Below are 20,676 nucleotides of genomic sequence, written 5' to 3'. Positions count from 1 at the left end.
CATGGACATAAATGTCAATAAAAACTTCCAAAAACAATTGTATGAAACAATGCAAATCATAGAGCACCAGAATCTCAGTTATAACAAAATGGGGGAAGTGGCCACATTTCACAAACTGAACATTAATAAACATAAGGCCTGGTCAACAGAAGACTCCATCATGTAAAGCTTAGGATTTGCAGCAAATCTATGCTGATGCAAATAACACAGATGCTCTTGACTTGCGATCCATTCTAGTTAATGACCTATATAAAAAGAAATCAGCCAAAAAAGTGGCCAGCAGAGAAAAACAAACCAAAAATATGGCCAGACAACTGATTAACTAAGTAGCAACTGAGCATTGGTTAATACCATCAGCGTAGTTTCCATGTTTATTTTTTTCAAAAGGCTTTGATTATACAAAGGCCAAGGTTAGACAGAATCCCCTCACTGTTGAGTATTGTTATAAATCACCATCATAGAATTTTTTTAAAAGGCTTTAGTTATCAAAGGTCAAGGTTAAACTCTCTCTCTCTCTCTCTCCCTCTCTCTCTCTCTCTCACACAATCTCTTGCACAATACACACCTACACAGGAGAGATCTCTCCAACTACCATTTCTCCTCCCTCATAATATATTGCTTCCTCAATGTGATGATTTAAGCAAAAAAAAAAAGATAAAAAACACAACCACGATCTATTTAAGTCCACCCATAGCTAACCAAATCTGAAGTGAAGGAGGCAAGAAGGTAAAGGATAGGGAACAAATCCGATGGATCTGTTTGTTAAAACTTCTATCTTTTGTCCTTTGTTTTTCTCTTCTCAAAACAAAAACATTAATTGGAGAAATAAAAACACTCCTAAAAACACAAAAATAGTTTTCTCCTTTATGTCACATCAGAAAATTTTTTCAAACTAAAAACAAAAAATGTCCTCTAAAACGCATTAACAAAAATAGCCAATAAGTTTTAAGAACACATCTAGAGAACAAGTGCATGAATAGGAAATACAGAAGAATAGAATGCAAAAGGAAGATGTTTAACAAAATAATATGCAAGCACAAATTAGATATACATAATCACAACCACCAAAAGTACAGCAAATACAGCAAAAGAACAATATATTTTCAACAGAGAGATTGAACCAGAAATGCGATAACACCAAACTTTAAGGCCTTATTTTCTACAATGTCAAAGTCAGGACTACATGGAACAGAAACAAGCTCATCCGACTGTACTAAATCACAAGATTAAAAACACAAAGTTTGCTGCATTAAGTGCATCAAAAAGAAAAACCTTGTTTATCACTTGATTTTCACTGCAAACACGATAATCATCTTCACCAAATGCGGGTGCACAATGCACTATTCCAGTACCACTGTCATCGGTAACGTAGTTGTCGGCAATAACTCTAAATGCAGAGTCAGAGAACTCCATAAAATAATCAAACAATGGTTCATATCTGCAGTACACATTCTTAAAGATTCAGTACCCCTTCAAAAGCCCTCGATGAAATCATATTTTACTGAAAAATAATTCCCAAAAACAGCAGTAATCATCTGGAAACTAATAGTAACTATGAATAATAGAAAGTAACAGTAGTGCTCACTTCATTCCCACCAGAGAAGCCCCTGAGACTTTCTCCAATAGTTCATAAGAATCCACCACATCTCCAGTTTTACCACTTGAGGATCCCTTGGTCTTTGGCTTTGATTGTTTTGAGTCATCAACAGATCCATTTGTCATATTTGGTTTCGGTTTCTCATTAGGAAGAGCTGACAAACGAGATTCAGCAACCACGTACACTTTTCCAGAGTACTTGTTGCGAACCTGGTATTCTTTCTCACCTCAGATTAGAGACCATAGTAATATATAACAAAAGAACTCCCAATGAATATAAGCTAAATAAAAAATTAATGACATGAAACAGAGAAAACAGGCAACCATTACACAGCAACAATCTTAATTACAACTAAAAAGAATATATGCAAAACTGTGCCTATAAAAGGGCTACTGAGAGGTGGGGAATGGGTATAATATCCGGTTTTGGCTTGACATATGGTGCGGGGATAGTCCGTTGAAGCTTTGTTATCCAGGTTTGTTCAGTATTGCTCGATATAAAGATGCATGGGTGGTAGATAACTTGTCTGTTCAAGATGGAGTTACACAATGGAAATGTTATCTTTGCGCGCCTAGTCCAAGATTGGGAAGTGGAGAGGTCCTTTCTCTTTATGTGAGGTTGTATTTTCATCCGATTCGACACGGAGCGGAGGACAAGTTAGTTTAGAGCCTTGCCAAGAGGGGGCACTTTGAAGTGATGTCATTCTGTAAAGTCTTAGCTAGCCAAGAAGGTTCTTCATTTCCTTGGAAGAGTATTTGGCATGTTAAGGCTCCATCGAAGGTGTCGTTTTTTGTGTGGACAGCAGCCTTAAGAAAAATTTTGACGCATGACAATTTGCGTAGGCGAAATATCGTGGTAGTTAAGTGGTGTTGTATGTGCAAGAAGAATGGGAAATCCATTGACCACCTCTTACTTCATTGCGATGTTGCACGAGATATATGGAGCTACTTTCTTAATTTGTTTGGGGTGGAGTGGGTTATGCCGTGACAGATGCTGAATTTGTTGAGTAGCTACAGCAATTAGCTGGGATGTGGTCAACGTAAGACAATTTAGAAGTAGGTTCCTTTATGTGTAATGTGGGGTCTTTAACGTGAGAGGAATGCTCGGCAATTTGAAGATGTAGAAACACCGGTGTTGGAGTTGCGTCGAAATGTGCTTAATACTTTATTTGTATGGGTACCGGCTCATCATAGCCCAAGTCGTGTTACTTTTGTAGAGTTTTTAAAAATTCATGCTCTTTTGATTCCTCACTTTAGGGGAACTCTTGTATACTTCCAGTATACTAGGGTTGCGCCCCTCTAGGCTTTTTCAATGATATGACATTTTTTTTTTTAAAATAAAAAAAAAAAAAAAAAAAAAAAAAGCTATTGAAATCTTTAATTGCGTTAAATATAATCAGTAAGCACACTACTCTAAGATTTGTTCATAATAGTTTAAATGATATTGAAACCATCAATTAACTTGATAAACACCATATATATATATATTTTACTTACTTATCAAAAAAATATTTAAAAAAAAAATAAAGCACAGATAAATAAGCTTGAGGCCTTAAGGCATGGGCCTCCAACGATCCAAGTTCATTCAGAAAAGCTTCAAAAAGCTGTCTTTCGATCCCAGCCCAAGCCAATAAGAAATGAAGCGAAAAACTGAGTGTCATTCAACTATTAAGAGCTTTTTTTTTTAACCCAAAACAATAACAACCAGTATAATGACTTCATTCTTAAGGTTGTATTTGCAAAAATTATATTATAATGTTCAATCTAGTTGTGTGAACAGTTTATCACAGAATCCAATATACAGGTTGACAAAACATACTAAACTGACCTTCACATAGACAAAATTTGCATTGACACAAAGGGCAAGATTACTAGGAAGGGTCCATGGAGTCGTTGTCCAAGCCACAAAGGCTGCCTTATGTGGATCGCCAATTATTGGAAAAGCCAGCATTATTTCAGGGTCAGGCACATCCTGTGTCACTCCAGGAAAGTTAGATATAGCTGAAATTCTCAGAAATCAAGATTGTACGAATAATAGAAAAAATGGCCATAACAGTTGGTCTTTAAAACCCAAATGGTAGTTCAAGGGCAACAGTTGCCAGATCCTACAATTCACCAAATTGACTGGTTGGCCATGGCCATCAATCACGGAACAAAATGTACAGATGAAATGTACATAATAACAGTTGAACAACCCACATCTAAATATGAACGGTAAACAGAGGTTTCAGATCACAAACCCGATATTCCTGACCGGCTTCAAAATTAGATAGAGGTGTCTTGCAACCAGTGCTGTATGGCATGACCTGTAAAAAACAAAACAAAACAAAACGAAAATACATAGGCATAAATTTAACCTACTTTAAAACTTTAAAACCCATCCAGAAAATTATAATCCACTTGTGGCCAAACACCAGAAAAAATAAAATAAGCAATTTCATCTCAAAAATATCTCTTTTAGCCTCAGAAAATGTAAGAAAATATGAGAAATATAATGCTCTCTTATTTAGATGCATTTGAGTTAAACACCTAGCTGACTCAAAGGAAATAACTAAAAGAATGAAACTCAAAACTTCGACTTCTTCTCAGCAACCACTAGAACATAAAGAAGCATATACATTAACACCTTCACTAGAATCACTACCTAATTTATTAACCATACTCCTTCATTAGAAGTAAATAAACAACAAACAGATAAACACTTCATAACCAGTTCCCAAAAATCAATACAGCAAAAGATACTCCAAACTGACCTTGAAACCCTTATACACAAGACCCTTGTTGTAAAGCTGCGCAAAGACCCACCACACACTCTCCATGAATTTCAAGTCCATCGTCTTGTAATCATTCTTGAAATCAATCCACCGCCCTGTCCGCCACACAATCTTCTCCCACTCCTCCACATACCTATCAACCAAAAAGCAAGAATGAATAACGAAATGTGCGACAACGATTCAAATTCCCGAATCAAAAAACTAAGAAATGAACATCAAAAACCTTCCTCACCTCGTGACAATGCTCCTGCACTCCTCGTTGTACTTATCAATACCCAAGTTCAAGACGTCCTCGCGCTTCTTGATGTTGAGGCGGCGGTCGATCTCGTTCTCGACGGGCAGACCGTGGCAGTCCCAGCCGAAGCGGCGAGTGACGTGATAGCCGTTCATAGACTGGTAGCGGGTAACAATGTCCTTTATGGTGCCGGCGAGGATGTGGCCGTAATGCGGGAGCCCCGTGGCGAAGGGAGGCCCGTCATAGAAGATGTACTCAGGCTGGTCCTTGGTGCGCTCCAGCTGGGTCTCGAAGGCCTTTATCTCCGTCCACAGCTCGAGGATCTTCTCCTCGTATTTGGGGAAGGAGAAGTCCTTCCCTTCGCACACTTCGTCCATGGCGGAAGTAGAGTGGGAGAGAGAGAGAGAGGGAGAGAGAGGGAGTCAGGGTTTGGAGATTCTACGCAAGCGACTGCGGACGTGGTTTTGTGTATATATATGGATGGGAAAGAGGGTCGGGTCGAGGAGACAGAGCGATGGTCTGAATTTTGATTCGCGCGTGCAATATGCTACGGGTCGAGGAGTCTTGTAGAGTTGTACTATATTTAACGGGAGTTGAAATATATATAAATATTATATATATTTTGATAAAAAAGTTGAAAAATATTTGAGTAGCATTTTCTACATTCTTTTAAATATCAAAGAGTGCAGCTAATCTCTTACGAATTGATTTATTAAATAATTAAATGTGATCGTATTTGACGTGATAATGCCACGTACTACTTCCCATCAATCTATAAGTAATTATTTTACCAAAAAAAATTAATTTTTCAATTTTTAAGTTTTATATTTTAAATATATTATTAATATTTATTTTATTAATAGAGACATGTATTGTCATGCTGATGGAACACACTAACAAAATTCGTCAAGTGTTTTGATAGAATTTTACTGCAGATATTAAATCATTAATTTGGTCTATTATGAGGACCTCTAAATTATTTTTTATATTACAAAGAACGATTTGTATTTTATGCTAATTATATTGACTGATTTTGTATTTATCCTAAAAGATAATTTCTTTTGAGGTATTAATCCACCCGATTGTGTTTTTTTTTTTTTTTTTCCTTTTATTTCTTGTTTGAAAAAAGTAGTATATTTTAGTTTTTAGAATAACAAGGAAATTATAGGAATATAATAAAAAATTTATATTTTTGACACACTTTAATAATTTGATGTATCGCTTTAACACACTTGTCACTTAAATTGGGCTATTTTAAAAATGATTATTAGTTCATAGGGCTTTTTTAAGTTTTTTCTCAAATTTTATTTTAGGATTAAATATATATTTAGTACATGTGGTTTAAAAACTTTATTATTTGGTATTTCAATTTCATTTTACTTCACAGATGGTACCTGAATTTTGAAAAAATACTGACTTGATACCTCCGTTATTTTTTCATCTAAATTTTAACTGATTGCTACTTGTCAACCAATGAGGGTTGACACGTGGCACAATATAAAAAATAAAATAATAAAAAAACTTTAAAAATTAATTAATAAAATAAAAATTAATAAAACTTCAAAAATTAAAAAGAGAGAGGGAGATATAGAGAAAGTGAAATGGGTTTTGGCACTTGGGGGTGGCCAAACCGCCCCCGTGGCCTTGGCCACCTCCAAGGGCATTTTCCTATATATATATATATATATAAAGGCCATAAGGGTGGCCTAACCACCCCATGGCTAGCCAAAAGGGTGGCTGAGTCCCCCTCTTTTTATTAATTTTTTAAAGTTTTAATAATTTTATTTTTTAAAGTTTTTTATTTTTAATTTTTAAATTAATTTTTAAAGGTTTTTTTTTTATTATGCCACGTGTCAACCCTAGTTGGTTAACACGTGGCAGCCCGTTAAAATTTGGGCAAAAAAATAAAGAAAAGTACCAAGTCAATCTTATTTCAAAACCCATATAAAATTTGTAAAGCGAAATGAAATTAAGGTAAAAATAAAATAAAATTTTTAAACTACGCGTAGTAAATATGTCTTTAACCCTTTTATTATATAACTTTATTTATTCTTTTATTCTTTATTACATTTATTACCTCAAATCATTTGTATTCTATTATATTGGCAAAACACACCAAGTTTTTGGTCTCTTCACCTCATACTTCTTTTTTAGCAACAATAAGAGAAAGGATAAGGGAGATCAAGGAGAGTGTTTTCCACTTTTAATCCTAATAGAGGATGAAAATTGAAGGAAGTAGGAATTTTATAAGACTGATAAGAAAGCAATCCATTTGGTAATACGGTGTGGTAAATAACCTACATATAAGAGTGACATGTATTCTTTAACACGTGAAAAGCACATTTATTTTTTATTAATACTATTAAAACAACATGTGAGAAACACATGCTATTAAAACAAAATATATTTCTCACGTGTCAATGGATACGTATAAATTTTAATTATAATTTGTATAAAATTTCTTATAAATTGGTTTGTAAAAAATTTATGTCCCTACAAAATTAGCACTCCTACAAACTTTTGAAATTGATGTCGTCCACTAATGGCATGCTTTTAACAAGCACGATAACATTCCGATTTATAAGTCGGGCATCAAATCCTAGTGCTCAACATGATAAATATAATAAACAATAAAATGATAAATGTTGATATGATAGAATTTTTATTATTTAATTTAAAAAGAAATAGATGAAATTTGAAGAAATATACTCTATAAAATGCCTTAAGAATTATATGAAAGCTTAATCTTAAGATATATTGTAGTCTAGTTAATATTATTCGCAATTTTTTTTAATTAAAAAATAAATAAAATTGATGTGTTAAATTTCTTATGTTTCGGGTGTGCAAAACTGCAAATATGCATTGGATCCAACCCAACCCACAGTTTCCGATCATAGCCGGCCCAACTTGTCGACTTCCCATACGTGTCAGCTCAACAGTCAATTGAATCTTTTGGGACAAAACTTAGAAGCGGGTTTTAGAAACCCGACCGGAGATTTATATCTGAATACAATTATTATTATTTTTTATTTTTTAAAATAAAACTGTATCTTCAGTTTCTTTAATAACATGACATCTTTAATTATCATAATAAGTGTTATTCAAATTTCAATAGGTGATTGCACCTGCCACCTGTCTTGATCATTATAACCAACTGTAATTTTTTTTTAACAGTCATACAGTGAAAATGATACCGGCTCTGTTTATCAATGGAGGACAAGGAGCCTCTCCTTGTCCAATGTCCACGCAATGCACATCCATAATATCAAGGGAGAGATTCATGTAAAACATTGTTACTGACTATTTTCCTCCATGATAGTCGGAGACCCATTTAGGTAAACATATCCATCCATGTTAAGGTAAAATCATCTAATAGAACAATTTATATATAAAAAATAAAAATAAAAATAAAATCATGTTTCCTGAAAAATATGGAAGTAAGCATGAATTATTTCACATTATGAAAAAACAAAATCTTCCTAGATTTAAGTTTGGAGATTTTTTAGAAGAATATGAAGGTCTCATCCATTCTGAACAAATAAAATTATCTATTCTTTGTGTGTTTATTATTCTAAACAATTAAACCACAAGCAGAAAAACACCATGAAGAAGATTACATTAAGAAAGACTTTCAATATTATTTAACTTCACACAAGTATGTTGCAGTCCTCTGACCCACGTACTCCAAGGACATCTGAGAGTCGATATGCATGTCCTGCAAAAGAAAAACAAAAGAGGTACAATCAAGTGATGGGATTTTATTATAATTTTCTGACTGGGGGAATAAGTGAAGTTCTATGAGAGGCATCCCTATGTAGGTATGCAATACTTTCTCCAACAACTTTCTAGGCTGCTCTAAGAAAAATAATCCAGTAGCTACCAATATTGGAAGCACTGATATGCATTTTGGATGCTGATCATAATTGAATTCGGGTTGAATGGCAAGACATATTCAATAAATTAAAAAATATCCTCACATTCATATTTAGAGAGTGAAACTCCATTAATGATGATTTCTTTTTCTTGGTAAAGAAGATATGTTTTGGGGGAGGAGGATCAAAACTCTCTAGAAAAGAGCCAGATGAGTTGGTACGTATGTGTTTGTGTGAGTGAATGAATGAGTGTTGAGAGAGAGTTCTGGCATGTACACAAGGTTTTCCAACAAGGCAGCAAATTAATTGAAACCTACTTCTTTCGCTTGTGAAGTGAAAGAAAGAATTGATAAATGAAAAGAAACTAACTTTTGGTTCAGTGGGAACATGAAGATAAAGAATAGGCCACTATGGTCTAAAAGCCAAAACCCTATAACATCCCAGCAAAACTACTCTGCAACAACATCTATTCCGTATACGAACTCACCAGGTATCCAATAGATTATTACAGAACACATTTTTTTTAACACCAATGTAAAACATAAATTACGGCGTCAAACCTTGGTAATTAAGATGATTCCAATAGATTCTGGATGTCTTTCTGCAAGAGGGAATGAAATAACAATCAGCTGCACTCTACAGTTTTGGGCATAATCAAATATGAACAAAAAAAAAAGAAGGGAATATATTTGTTCTAACCTCAATTTTAAGAGGTGATGTGGTTGGTGCATATCTCTCCACAACCTTTCCTTCTTTGTTCACTAGAAACTTTGTGAAGTTCCATTTTATGCCATCTCCAAATATTCCCCCTTTCTGTGATTTGAGGAACTTGTAAATGGGTGCTGCATTCTTCCCATTCACCTCAATCTATAATTACAAAGATGATACATTTAACAAAAATTAGCATGCATTTCTTAATTCCAAAGAAAAAAAGAAAAAGAAAAAACCTTCTTTGAGGCAAAATGATGCAATCAAATAATAATAATAATAAAAAAAGAATAAAAGAAAAGGAAAATGGGCTATTTCGAGAGAGCTGTGATCTCTAATGACTACTTCAAGGGAGCCGTGACCTCCAAAGATACCAACAAAGGTTATAGGTTTTTATAATATTCAGCATGATATTTTATTGATTAGGGTTACACTTATATATAAGACGGCTAGGTCATAAGCCATAATCATTAGGTCTAGCCGTCATAACATAATGCAGAAAAATAAACTAAGAATGAACTAAACTAATGGAAAATACATTCCTTATTAGTTAAAACATTTAAGGAAATAATATATGGAGATTATACTCCTTATTCACTGTTGTCTTGGGAATTCGGTAATGCCACGTGTACTGCCACCTAAGCCCTAAAATTCTGAACGTATCACAAAAGTTGCTACAAAGAGACAATAACAGAATTGTTATCAATATCAAATCGCTTTTTGGCTGATGGGATGTCAAAGTTAGAACCCATCCCAAGAAAAGAATGTTTACTAGATGTATAACATAAGCAGAAAGATAAGATTTTCCGCTTAATAGGCAAAAGTAAGTTGGGAATGTTTGGAGAGAAATGTCACAATTTTTGTGTTTGCCACACAAGGAATAATCAATTTGCAGAGTGTAACTTCATATATGGACTGCTGAAGAAAACATGGTTAATTTTTTACTCTTTTGCTGAAGAAAACATGTTCAATTACCTTCTCGAAAATTGGGAATTCAGCTTTAAACATTGTGCACACAACTTCCTGAATTTTTTCACTGTTTCCTGGTTCTTGTCCTGCAAACTGATTGCAAGGAAATGCCAAGATCTCAAACTCTGCCAAAAAAGAAATTTACATAAATGTGTTAAATCACCACTCATCCGAAAAACTTAAGGTGATAGGAAAAAGTAAATTTAATCATTTAATCAATACTTTAACACTTCCCCTCACGTTTGAGCTCAAACTCTTTTTTAATAGATGAAGCCCAACACGTGGAATATTTAATTGAAATGAAAGGCAAATAAATGAGACATGGTTCGAACTCAGGATCTCTGCTCGGATATCATGTTAAATCACCACTTGTCTCAAAAGCTTAAGTTTATAGGAAGAAGTAAATTTAATCATTTAATCAATACTATAACAAAATAATCAATTGCTCAGAGATAAAAATAAAACACAAATTAATAAATATATTAAATTACTTTGAATGAATGAAAGACGCACCTTGACTTTTGTACTTTTCATGCAAAACATTCAATTCCTTGTAGTTTGTTTGAGTTAAACCACTGCAACAATAACCATAATGACCATGAATGGCAAAAACAAAATATACAACGCAAAGGTGATAGATATGATGAAAGTTGACAACCTCGAAATAAATTCAAGATCCAAGTCAAAATTAGCCAACTTTTTCTCGTCAGCCCCAAGGAGCAACCATTTCATCTAAATGGGTTCGAGTAAAAGATAGATTAGAGTCACCTCACAAAGGTTCCACACATACAAAATCTCCTAAACCAACACACATATCAAAAAGTTATGATGAAAGTTTACAACCTCGAAATAAATTCAAGATCCAAATCAAAATTAGTTAACTTTTTCTCATTAGCCCCAAGGAACAACCATTTGATATAAGTGGGTTCAAGTAAAAGATAGATTAGAGTCACCTCACAAGATCTCCTAACCAACACACAATATTACTTCACATGCAGCATAGAGAAGGAACAGAACAACACTTGAACACTCAAACTACCCCAATTATAGGAAGTCATCACTCCCAGTTGTTCTTTAAGTTTAACCTCATTCAATGAGATGAAAAGGTTTTTGTTTATACTTTTTCGTGATGTTCTTAACAACATTAAGTACTCATTAAATCGAGTTGAACAGTTTTATTTTCTTTTTTGACTAGCTGAACGTCTTATTTGTTACTCATTTTCTTAAGTTAATATTAGGTTGGAGGATGAGAAAAGAGTCCAATTCGATATCAACTAATTAGTGAAGATGTTTAAGTCAGGAGAAGAAGAGAGAAAAAAAGGTTTCCATCTCACTGAAGAAGACGTTAAATTTGAAGTTGACAATAACGAGAAGTCATCAATTCCTATAAGTACGTGGTCTGAAAATAAAGCAACATTTGATGTGAGATATGCAATCAAGTATCACATGTGAACTCAAGAGGGTTTTGTATTGTGGAACCTTTTTGAGCCAGCCTCGGCTCCTCATACTTGTCATATACAGTGCTCAATAGTTTGGATTAGATAAGGATAAGATACGATCCAACTCCAAATCCAACTAAAGGTATATATTTTGATATAAACATATATTGGCACTATTAGCCTCCTGTTACAGATGGAGGATGTTAGCATTACCAATTTTCTTAAACATCTTTTATCCTTTCTATCTATATCTTTTCCAGGCATCATAGACTTTTAAGACAAGGGAATTACTGCTTTCACAGCAAAAATAACCTCTATTTTTTTTCTTTCCATATCACCCTCTTCCACCCGGTGGATTCAACCATTAGTCCCACCATGGGAAAGAGGTTGATCAGAACAGCCATTTCTTTGTGGAAATAGTACAATGCTTAAGTGCAGAGAATCCAGTTAAGTTTAAAGAGAACAGTCCTATTAACAGATGCCATAAAGACACAGGTTAAGAACTATTTAGTACTCCATTAAAATTTGCAATGCACTATTTTTAAAATGAAAAATTACATTTGTCGGTAGGACCATGCTAGTGCACTGCACAACTTTGGGGTTGTGTTTTTCTTCAAAAAAAGGTATAAAAAAAAAATTTGTGTCATATGGGCACCCGTTAACAAAAGCCTAAAGAGAATATCACCTATGACAATCTCTGAAAAATCTATATTACCTTGAAAATTTCAAGCATCAAAGGGTAAAAATCTCCACAAACAGAGATGAGAAAGTTATCTTTGTCCTGAATTTTTAATTGGATTTTTATCTTTATTAGATCAACCTTACCAAGTGCTCCATCCAACTCTAATCAGATCTTACGAACTATCTGAATTTGAAACATTGCATCTAAGTCAGTATGATAGCCAAATCTTAAGAAGGTCTTGTTTAGTTGCTTACCTAACCCGTGGACAATGCTAGTTGTTTCATGTGCGCCCCAATCAAATAAGAGGAATAAACAATCACACAGAAAGGATTCAATACAGACCATCATAAATACTACCAGCTAATGTAGATATAAGAATCACAGAATCTAGAAAGCAATGGCGAATGCTTCGTAGTTTACCTCCAAGAGGTGATTGAATATTTACGAGATCCACGGAGAAGATTAGAAGAAGAATGATTTAATGCTCCACAACAAAGGTGGAATTAAAATATATATATATATATATATATAGAGAGAGAGAGAGAGAGAGAGAGAGAGAGAGAGAGAGAGAGCAGTAAAAATGGATCATTTAACATACACACAAACACAAAAATAACACGAACTAGGAACGGATCGTATCGAGAAATTCACAAGGAAAAACATATTAGATTAGAATACCATTTTGAAGCAACGTTGACAATCAGGAGAACCTTCCCACTGTATTCACTCAGACTAACATCATTTCCACGGATATCCTGCCATTAAATTCATATAGCAAAAAAATTAAAAATTAAAAACTGTAAAAAATAAAAGACCAAATGAAAATAGAAATCTTGATTGAAAACACCAAACAACTTTCACTCTATATTCTTCCATTTATAAGGGATATAATATAGTGGGTTAATAGCAATAGGTTTATTGGTATAACTGAAGAATATTAATTAGGGAGAATTAGTTGTAAGGGAAGAATATGCTTTCTGGAATATCTTTCTGTTAGTTGTTTAGAGTCTATAAAAGGGGAACCAAGACTGTAAGAAAGGGACGAAAAGAAATATACATAAAAGGATTCCTGAGGAGAATTGCTGTTCTCAGATCAGCTTGGAGACCCGGGCATCTCGAATAACCAATTTATCATTTCAATACCAATTCGTTCTTATTTTCTCAATCCCTCATCCTCAATCCATATTTCATCAAATGATACATTTCAATCGTATTTCCATACACAAACCACCAAAAATATACTTAAACCAAGAAAAACCCATTACAATAGGTATCAAAGCCTACGATTCTTCATATCCTAGCTTCCAATACCCACAATTTTTTTTTCTCCTACGATTCCTCATTTCCTAGCTTCCACAATCCACAAAATCTACCATGGCAGCTCTGTGGCAACAGCAAGAAGCAAATTGGAGGCATCTAGAAGTAGACCAGCAAAAGTTTTCGAAATATTATGGGCAGAATCGCTCAGCATGATGAAAAACATAAATATATCCCACAAAATATATTTAAGAAACATGATGAAAAACATAAATAGATGCATATATATCCCACAAAACATTAAACAAAGAGAGACCATTAAAAAATAAAAAAAAACTCCACAAAGGGCCTCCCACATCAGTTAGGTTGACCAAATCAAGTTCTATTTTCTTTTCCTCACTCCTCTCAGACTTCAAAAGCAAAGCACAAATCCAATCAATTTCTCATAGGACCAAAGAAACCAAATAGTCTTTACCAGCCAAGAGCCTAACACGTGATCCAATGAAATGGATTTTTCATTTCATTTTCAGGTACCCAAAACATCAAGAAGCATCAATTAACTTCTCTCATTGCTTCAGTTTTCACAGCTACCAAAATGAGCTTAACAAATATGAAAGAAACAAAGAAAAAAAAAACCCATTACCTTGACCGTAAAATCGTATATGGATTTGGAAGAATCTTCAGCCATACTCAAAGAAGGACGAGAATATGGGTTTCTGTAGAAGCACAAGAAAGCAATACCAAGAAAGATAAGAGCGACCCAGTTGGGGAATTTCAACAAATGCATGCCAGTCAACAGTCCGGACAACCCATACACATCTTCAATGACATTGAAATCATGATGTTTGTTTATGCAAAAGTTGACAATTTTGCATTTGCCGCCGGCGTTTTAATGAATATTTAAGAGGTTGCGTTGCCAGTTGAAGTTGATGGGTGGAGGAGTAAATTTCACGTGACGATGTAATTGGCGAAGGAGCAACAAATATTGTTTGGTGCAGTATCAGGCGGGAATTAATTGTTCTCGCTTGATTTTTATTAGGTTTTTTTTTTTTTTTTTTTTTTTTTTTTTATTTAAAATTATATATATATATATTTTAATGTGTTATAAAAATAAAATAAAAAAATAAGCATTTTGTGTTTTCAATTGTTTGTTGATGTTTTTGTTCTGAAAATAAATAAAATGTTGTACTATCGTAACCTTATCAACCAAGGGCCCAAGGCTATCTACAATTCCAGTCAATCTTTATTTTTTAATTATTTATTTATTAAGTTTAGAGACTTTTTTTAATTATTTATTTGTTAAGTTTTGAGATTGACAGTATAATTTCAGGTAAGCTGCGTGTTATAGGTTTCCAGTCTCCTATTATACGAAGGATAAAATTCTTTTTCAAATTGAGTTTGAAAAAATTATTTAAATTCAATTTATTAAACTAATATATGTTTAAGATACATGTAAGAATCACATATTTTAAGACAAATATTAATTTAATAGACTGAATAATCCAATTTGGAAGAAAATAGTAGAGAAGCACTCACACTAGAGCATTCTTAGTAAACTCACTAAATGTAGCTATTTTGGTGAGCTAATTTGCTGAAATAGTCCAAAATGAGTCCCTAGCAGCCTTTCCAATTTGGTGAAAAGATTTTGGTGAGTGAACAGTACTCATCAATTCTAGTGAGTACTGTTCACTCACCAAAACAATAAAAAACTATTAAAACTTTTTTTTTCTTTTTTTTTTTTTAATTTCTCTTTCATGCCCATCACACACAACCTCTTTTATTAAAAATATATCATTTAAATGAAATAGTAATAAGAAATAACTAAAATGGTGAGGCTGCTAGTGTGGTGCTATTAAAAAGTGGATGGTTAAAATAGAGAAAAGTAATTTTTAACTAGTAAAATATGATGAGACTACTAAAAATGCTCTTAGGCTAGCAAAAATAGCCAAAAAAAAAATAAAAACCTCCATATCCAGCTAATTCTCTCCTCTTTGGGGGTAGTAAAAATAGATAAAGAAAGAATAATAAAATAGTAAAATGTTCAGCCAGATGTAAATGCTTAGAAAAGATTGATAGTTAAAATAATAAAATAAAAAAGTAGTGTTATTTAGCTAAATTTTAATTGACATTCGTTAAGCGGAATGTGAATGCTCTCAAAAAGTTAGTAATTAAAAATATAAATGCGTTTGGAACCTTATTGAAGCCTGAAATAAAAGCATTAATTAGAAGTAGGTTATTTTCAAGATTGTTCTCTTTTGTCTTTTATGACAACAAATCATTGTACTGACCGTTTAGGCTTATTAAAATTTTCAAAGAAACTTGGTACCAATCAGTTCAACTGCTCTACCTTATTTATTGGCTTTAAATATGCTGAGGATGATTGATGTACATTATTTTTCAATTTGAGGAAGATTGGTGCCCAATTGGCCTCATATTAACAGGAGGCTCATGTAACAATGCACGAGATAGGTGTTGGAACAATAAATTTACTTTGTGTCCCACTCAAGCACCACACTACATAAAAATAATCAAACAGCTTTAAACCCGCCGCGTGGTAAGCATCTATAAACCATATTCAGAAGTCTCTCCTTAAAAATATTTTTATTCAATTTTTCCTCTTAACAAATTTACTGACTTAGCATTGAAACATCCCCAATCCCTCGAGGACCGGCAGTTTTTCGATGATCATTTTCTCTGCTTTGCAAGAACCCGTAGTCAGTCTGACAGTCCGAAAATCTGCTTCAACAATAGGTAAGCCTTTCCTCACACCATATTGGAATATGCAACCTAATTGGCATTGAGGGTGATTGACACGGGCCAATTGAAATCGAGGCCTTACATGTCACATGCATTGCTATGTTAGTTTCCCATTAATGCATATTGACTATTGAGTGAGCCATGCCATGAAAAGCATGTCACCTTAGAAAATTCCATAACCTTGATTGCATTCTCATCAGGAACTGGGCTACATCAAAACGACTTAAAAAAATAAAAAGATTTGACTGAAAAAAATCAGTAACAGGACCAAATTGAAACCCCTAACAAACTAGAGGGACCAAAAGCATATTCAACCTTTTTAATTTATCAAAAAAAGAAGAAAGTCACTCAAATGCACACATTGCATGCCCACCCAGATGCACTATTGATATATAGTTTTTTTTTTTTATGAATAAAAAACCCTTCATAAGCTCAAAACTCAACATCCTTACACTCCAGTTAAAACTGGATACAAAACCTGCATAGGACAATCCCCAAGCAAGGAAAACTACTTGAACAGAAAAAGAACCTGCTAAACCACTACCACATGCAACAAACAATAACCAAATACACACACAACCCCCTCCCACAGAAAACCAGATCTGCATAGCAACAAACACCAACAAACAGAAAAGCAATCTGCAGAAAACACCATCAACAGGCCATCATCTATGGTTACAAGGGGATTTCGAAGGGAATTTATAAACCATTCTAGTCTTCACCTCCCATCTAATCTTGGAGATAATCCTCTCTTCCGTCAAAGGAGTCTCGCCGTGAAGAAGAAGGTTCCTCTGTCTCCATAGGTGGTAAACAGCAGCCCCAAAATATAGTTTCCTGAGACTAGCATAGAAATTATCCCCCTTCATTACCGAACCACACCAATCTTCAATATCGTCCCACTCAACAGGGGGGTAAGGTATTGAACAGTCCCTCATGATAGTATACCAGATACGCCTACTGAAACCACAAGAGAAGAAGAGATGATCTCTATTTCTTAAGATTGCCTATTTCTTAAGCATTAGAGAAATGCATACCTTCAAATGATTAGAAGCACGAGAAATTCCATTTTGATCCTTTTTTTTTTTTTTCCTGTTGCTTGATTGAATAAAAGAGGGTAGAGCTTATTAGCATTTGGTATTGCTTAACTGGTTAAAAGAAAAAAGAAAAAAAGACAACTTGATTGAAGCAAGTGTTTCTTCTAGAGTGTCATGCAAAGCATGCGATGCATAAGCAACAAAACAGAAAACAAGTGCCACATAAAGAAAAATCAAACAACCATATTAAAAAGCATATGCAGCTTAACTTGCTTAAAAAGGTTCTATGACAGATCATTTCATCAGACATGTCAAAGTGAATGAGGCAGGTTGAGCTCACCAATGTCTGTTATAGAACATGGATAACAGCCATTTTCTTATGTTTACACTGACCTCTGTTTATCTGATTGACTTTGAGTTACACAAACACAGCACATTGACATACATGGCCCAAAAAAGGTTTAAGGATTCATGGAAGTGCTAAGGTTCTTTTGTATATGAATATTGTGATATATACACATTATTGACTATCAAATATGGACCTGTCCAAACACAAACTACCTCATTTCCTGTTAGGCCGAGGCATAATTTCAAATAGCAAACATTAATGTATGCTCATTCATAGCAATCAATGAAACACTTTCTTCAAATTCACTGTCTTAATCAGCCCAAGACAGTGAATTTAAAATGCATAAGCCATTATAGATGCTATAAGGAGGTTATTTGATAATGTGTTTGGAAAGTCTTTTCTCTTTTTATACACAAAAAAAAGACACTTTTAAAAAACAATTTATTAAACGAAACAATTTTGAAACAATAAAATACATACCACTTTTCAATTAACAAAACACAATGATTTTTAGGAAACTTTTCTAGAAATATCTTGAGAAAGTACATGCTTATTTTTTGTTGACTTGCTATTTAAACAATAAAAATAATAAAAATACAGAGGTGGTCTTGCAGCCACCCTATCAAGACAGAGGCCACCCCCAACAACCAAAAGGGGGTAGTTGCACAGCCACCCCCAATAGGACAAAAGGGGTGGCTGCATGTGGCTACGCCTAGTGAGTAGTGGCCAAGAGACTTTTGTAAAAGTTTACCAAACAATTTTCTTCTGTAGACCCCACAAATATCATTTTTCAAATGTAGATCCCACCGAAAATATTTCTCAACTTTCTATCACATCTATAACTCTTTCACATCAAAACACAAAAAACCCTTTTCAAAACACTTACCAAACATACACGAGGATTTTCTGATTTGACGCTGGCCAACTCAAGTGTCATTGGATCACCAAACCCCAAAACTTAAAGAGTTAAGGCCGAATCGACTGTCAAAAACCAACAAAGTCAGTTGGTTTATGTTTGGTGACGTCGAGAGGTTCGGGTTTCCATTTTCTTGCTCGCCCCTAGCAATGAACAATCTAGCATAGCTCAAGTACAACTGTACAAGTATACTAAAATATTTCAGTTGTCACATGCGTGTATAGAAATACTATTAACAATGAGAATAGAACTCTAATACTCACTATTCTTCCGATAATCACTTCTTGTTGATGGCTTATTAAGAGCTTCTTATTTTTATTTCATCAGGTTTGCAGTCGTCCATCTATCTTCTCTAGCAATTCATGAGCCATTTTCAATTTTCCACACTTTTGAAGTGCATGTTCAAAAGCATCCCTTACATAGCCTGATGGATAAAAACCCTTTTCAACCATTGATTTTAGCTTCTCACATGCAGCCTCTAGTTCACCTGCTTTACAGAGCTTCTGCAATATCTGAGAGTCCAACTTCTGCTCCAATTTGAAACACAAATCCAACTGCCCGTGTTCCCTCAAAAGTTTTTCCACTAAACTATATGTGTGAAAATGTGGAGACAAGCCCAATCCTAACATTTCAATCAACAAGCCATAAGCAGTTTCCCAATTCATAGTGTCACCATAAGCATGAATCAATGCAGAATAGGTCAAATTATCTGGAAGGCATCTCTTCTTATTCATAATCTCAAAAACCCGTTTAGCATCATCTAAACTCCCTAATTTGCATAGCATTGAAATAACCGAATTGTAAACTACCAACTTTGGCTTCATGCCACGGGAGAGCATTCTCCCAAACAAATAACTAGCTTCCTCTACCATTCGGTGTTCGCATAAAGCCTGTATGACAGCAGAAAAACCCTCTTCCACACAACTCAGCTTCCTATCCTCAACAACCTTCAACACATTAACAGCTTCTTGCGTTTTACCCAATCTACAGAGTTCTGAAATAAGTTGGTTTATAACAAATGCACTTGGTAACAAACCCATCTCATGAACTGCCAAAAATACTACAACTGCGGGCTGTATAGCACCACTGTTAGCACCCACATTTGGAACTAAAATGGTAAAGGGTCTATAGGCATCTTTCACTCTAACTTTCTCGACAGCTCCCTCTTTTGCACTCAATAAACACAACTGCCCAACAAGAGTGTTCACAGCAGACCGCGTAGGAACCAGGCCAGCCCTAAGCATTTCACCAAAAACTTCAAATGCAGTCTCAAACCTACCAAATTTACATAAACCAACAAGAATATTACTATAGGAATATGTATCAGGCGCTTTGATTTTCCTAAAAATCATAAGCGCAAAATCAATCAATTCCTCAGACCTTTCCTTCTTGCAAAGCACATAAAGCATATTATTGTAAACAAGATTATCAGGTTTACACCTAAATTTTGATTCCATTTCCTCAAACAAGCAAAGGGCTTCTCTAACCCTCCCTTGCCTACCCAAGAACCTTATACAAATTGAAAATGTCCTGCAAGAAACTCGCCCCTTATACGAGAAAACCGTCACCAAAAGACACTTCATATCATCAAAAAGCTTCCTCCTACCCAAGAAATCAGCTATGTACTCAACCACGCAGTCATCAAACTGAAACCCCATTTGCAATCCAGCCCAAGAAAAGAATTCCAAGGTCTTAATCCTACCCAACTGCTTATAGTTCATCAGAATTTGAAGCACAAGATTAGAGTTCAACTTTCCTTTGAAACCCTCTAACAAATTATCAAGATTTATTGCGGATTCATGAGTTTGGGTAGAAAGTAAAGAACAGATAAAGTTGACATCAGAATAACTTACAGTGTCTGAAATTTGTGAGGGTAATGGTGCAGCGAGTGAAGTGGGTCTTCTTGGAGTGGGTTTCGGGGTGGTGAAATAAGGCTTTGGATATAAAGAAAATGAAGATGAATTGAGGATTTTGAAGAGGCTCGAAGAAAGAAAGAGAGCTCCATGTTTAGCCCTGTGGATCATTGGAGGAATTTGGGTGTGAGAGCACCGTACAAAAGAGTACCGAGAGTCTGAGGCTCAATAACTA

General features: G+C 34.5%; 3 protein-coding genes across 15 annotated transcripts in view; all 3 read right to left on the bottom strand.

Annotated features, from left to right (window-relative positions):
• LOC133851830 (isoleucine--tRNA ligase, cytoplasmic) overlaps positions 1-5,139 on the bottom strand; it is a 30,566-nt gene extending 25,427 nt beyond the window's left edge. The window contains exons 1-6 of the mRNA XM_062288428.1: positions 4,603-5,139; positions 4,350-4,503; positions 3,837-3,902; positions 3,425-3,568; positions 1,586-1,806; positions 1,273-1,438 (exon numbers count right to left, since the gene is read on the bottom strand). Coding sequence (XP_062144412.1) covers positions 1,273-1,438; positions 1,586-1,806; positions 3,425-3,568; positions 3,837-3,902; positions 4,350-4,503; positions 4,603-4,982 — 1,131 coding nt within the window. The 5' untranslated portion in view covers positions 4,983-5,139. The remainder of the gene's footprint in view (positions 1-1,272; positions 1,439-1,585; positions 1,807-3,424; positions 3,569-3,836; positions 3,903-4,349; positions 4,504-4,602) is intronic.
• Positions 5,140-8,023: 2,884 nt separating this feature from the next.
• LOC133851822 (probable glutathione peroxidase 2) lies at positions 8,024-14,433 on the bottom strand. Its single transcript, XM_062288416.1, has 7 exons — positions 14,176-14,433; positions 12,954-13,030; positions 10,668-10,729; positions 10,161-10,279; positions 9,177-9,344; positions 9,038-9,078; positions 8,024-8,320 (listed from the first exon to the last, which is right to left on the bottom strand). Exons 1-6 carry the CDS (start codon positions 14,317-14,319, stop codon positions 9,046-9,048), a joined length of 603 nt encoding a protein of 200 aa, XP_062144400.1. The 5' UTR covers positions 14,320-14,433; the 3' UTR covers positions 8,024-8,320; positions 9,038-9,045.
• Positions 14,434-16,000: 1,567 nt separating this feature from the next.
• Positions 16,001-20,676, bottom strand: LOC133851748 (pentatricopeptide repeat-containing protein At5g65560-like). Of its 13 annotated transcripts, none has more exons than XM_062288373.1 (5): positions 18,852-20,676; positions 18,559-18,766; positions 17,324-17,384; positions 16,452-16,511; positions 16,001-16,366 (listed from the first exon to the last, which is right to left on the bottom strand). In XM_062288373.1, exon 1 carries the CDS (start codon positions 20,610-20,612, stop codon positions 18,912-18,914), a length of 1,701 nt encoding a protein of 566 aa, XP_062144357.1. In that variant the 5' UTR covers positions 20,613-20,676; the 3' UTR covers positions 16,001-16,366; positions 16,452-16,511; positions 17,324-17,384; positions 18,559-18,766; positions 18,852-18,911. The 13 variants fall into 13 exon arrangements, with proteins under 13 accessions (XP_062144357.1, XP_062144341.1, XP_062144365.1 ...); XM_062288357.1 differs by having other exon boundaries at positions 16,452-16,497; XM_062288381.1 differs by having other exon boundaries at positions 16,452-16,492.

Source organism: Alnus glutinosa, chromosome 1, assembly GCF_958979055.1.
Source record: "Alnus glutinosa chromosome 1, dhAlnGlut1.1, whole genome shotgun sequence".
NCBI classification, from domain to species: domain Eukaryota; kingdom Viridiplantae; phylum Streptophyta; class Magnoliopsida; order Fagales; family Betulaceae; genus Alnus; species Alnus glutinosa.
Note: the sequence above shows the minus strand (reverse complement) of the source record. Positions and strands in the feature narration are given on the sequence as shown.

Excerpts from the sequence above, each read along its gene's own strand:
- LOC133851748 (XM_062288373.1), bottom strand. The coding sequence starts at position 20,612 with ATGATCCACAGGGCTAAACATGGAGCTCTCTTTCTTTCTTCGAGCCTC.
- LOC133851822 (XM_062288416.1), bottom strand. The coding sequence starts at position 14,319 with ATGCATTTGTTGAAATTCCCCAACTGGGTCGCTCTTATCTTTCTTGGT. Across the intron at positions 10,730-12,953 it reads GTCAACGTTGCTTCAAAATG|TGGTTTAACTCAAACAAACT; the intron begins GTATTCTAATCT and ends TTATTGTTGCAG. Across the intron at positions 10,280-10,667 it reads TGAAAAGTACAAAAGTCAAG|AGTTTGAGATCTTGGCATTT; the intron begins GTGCGTCTTTCA and ends CTTTTTTGGCAG.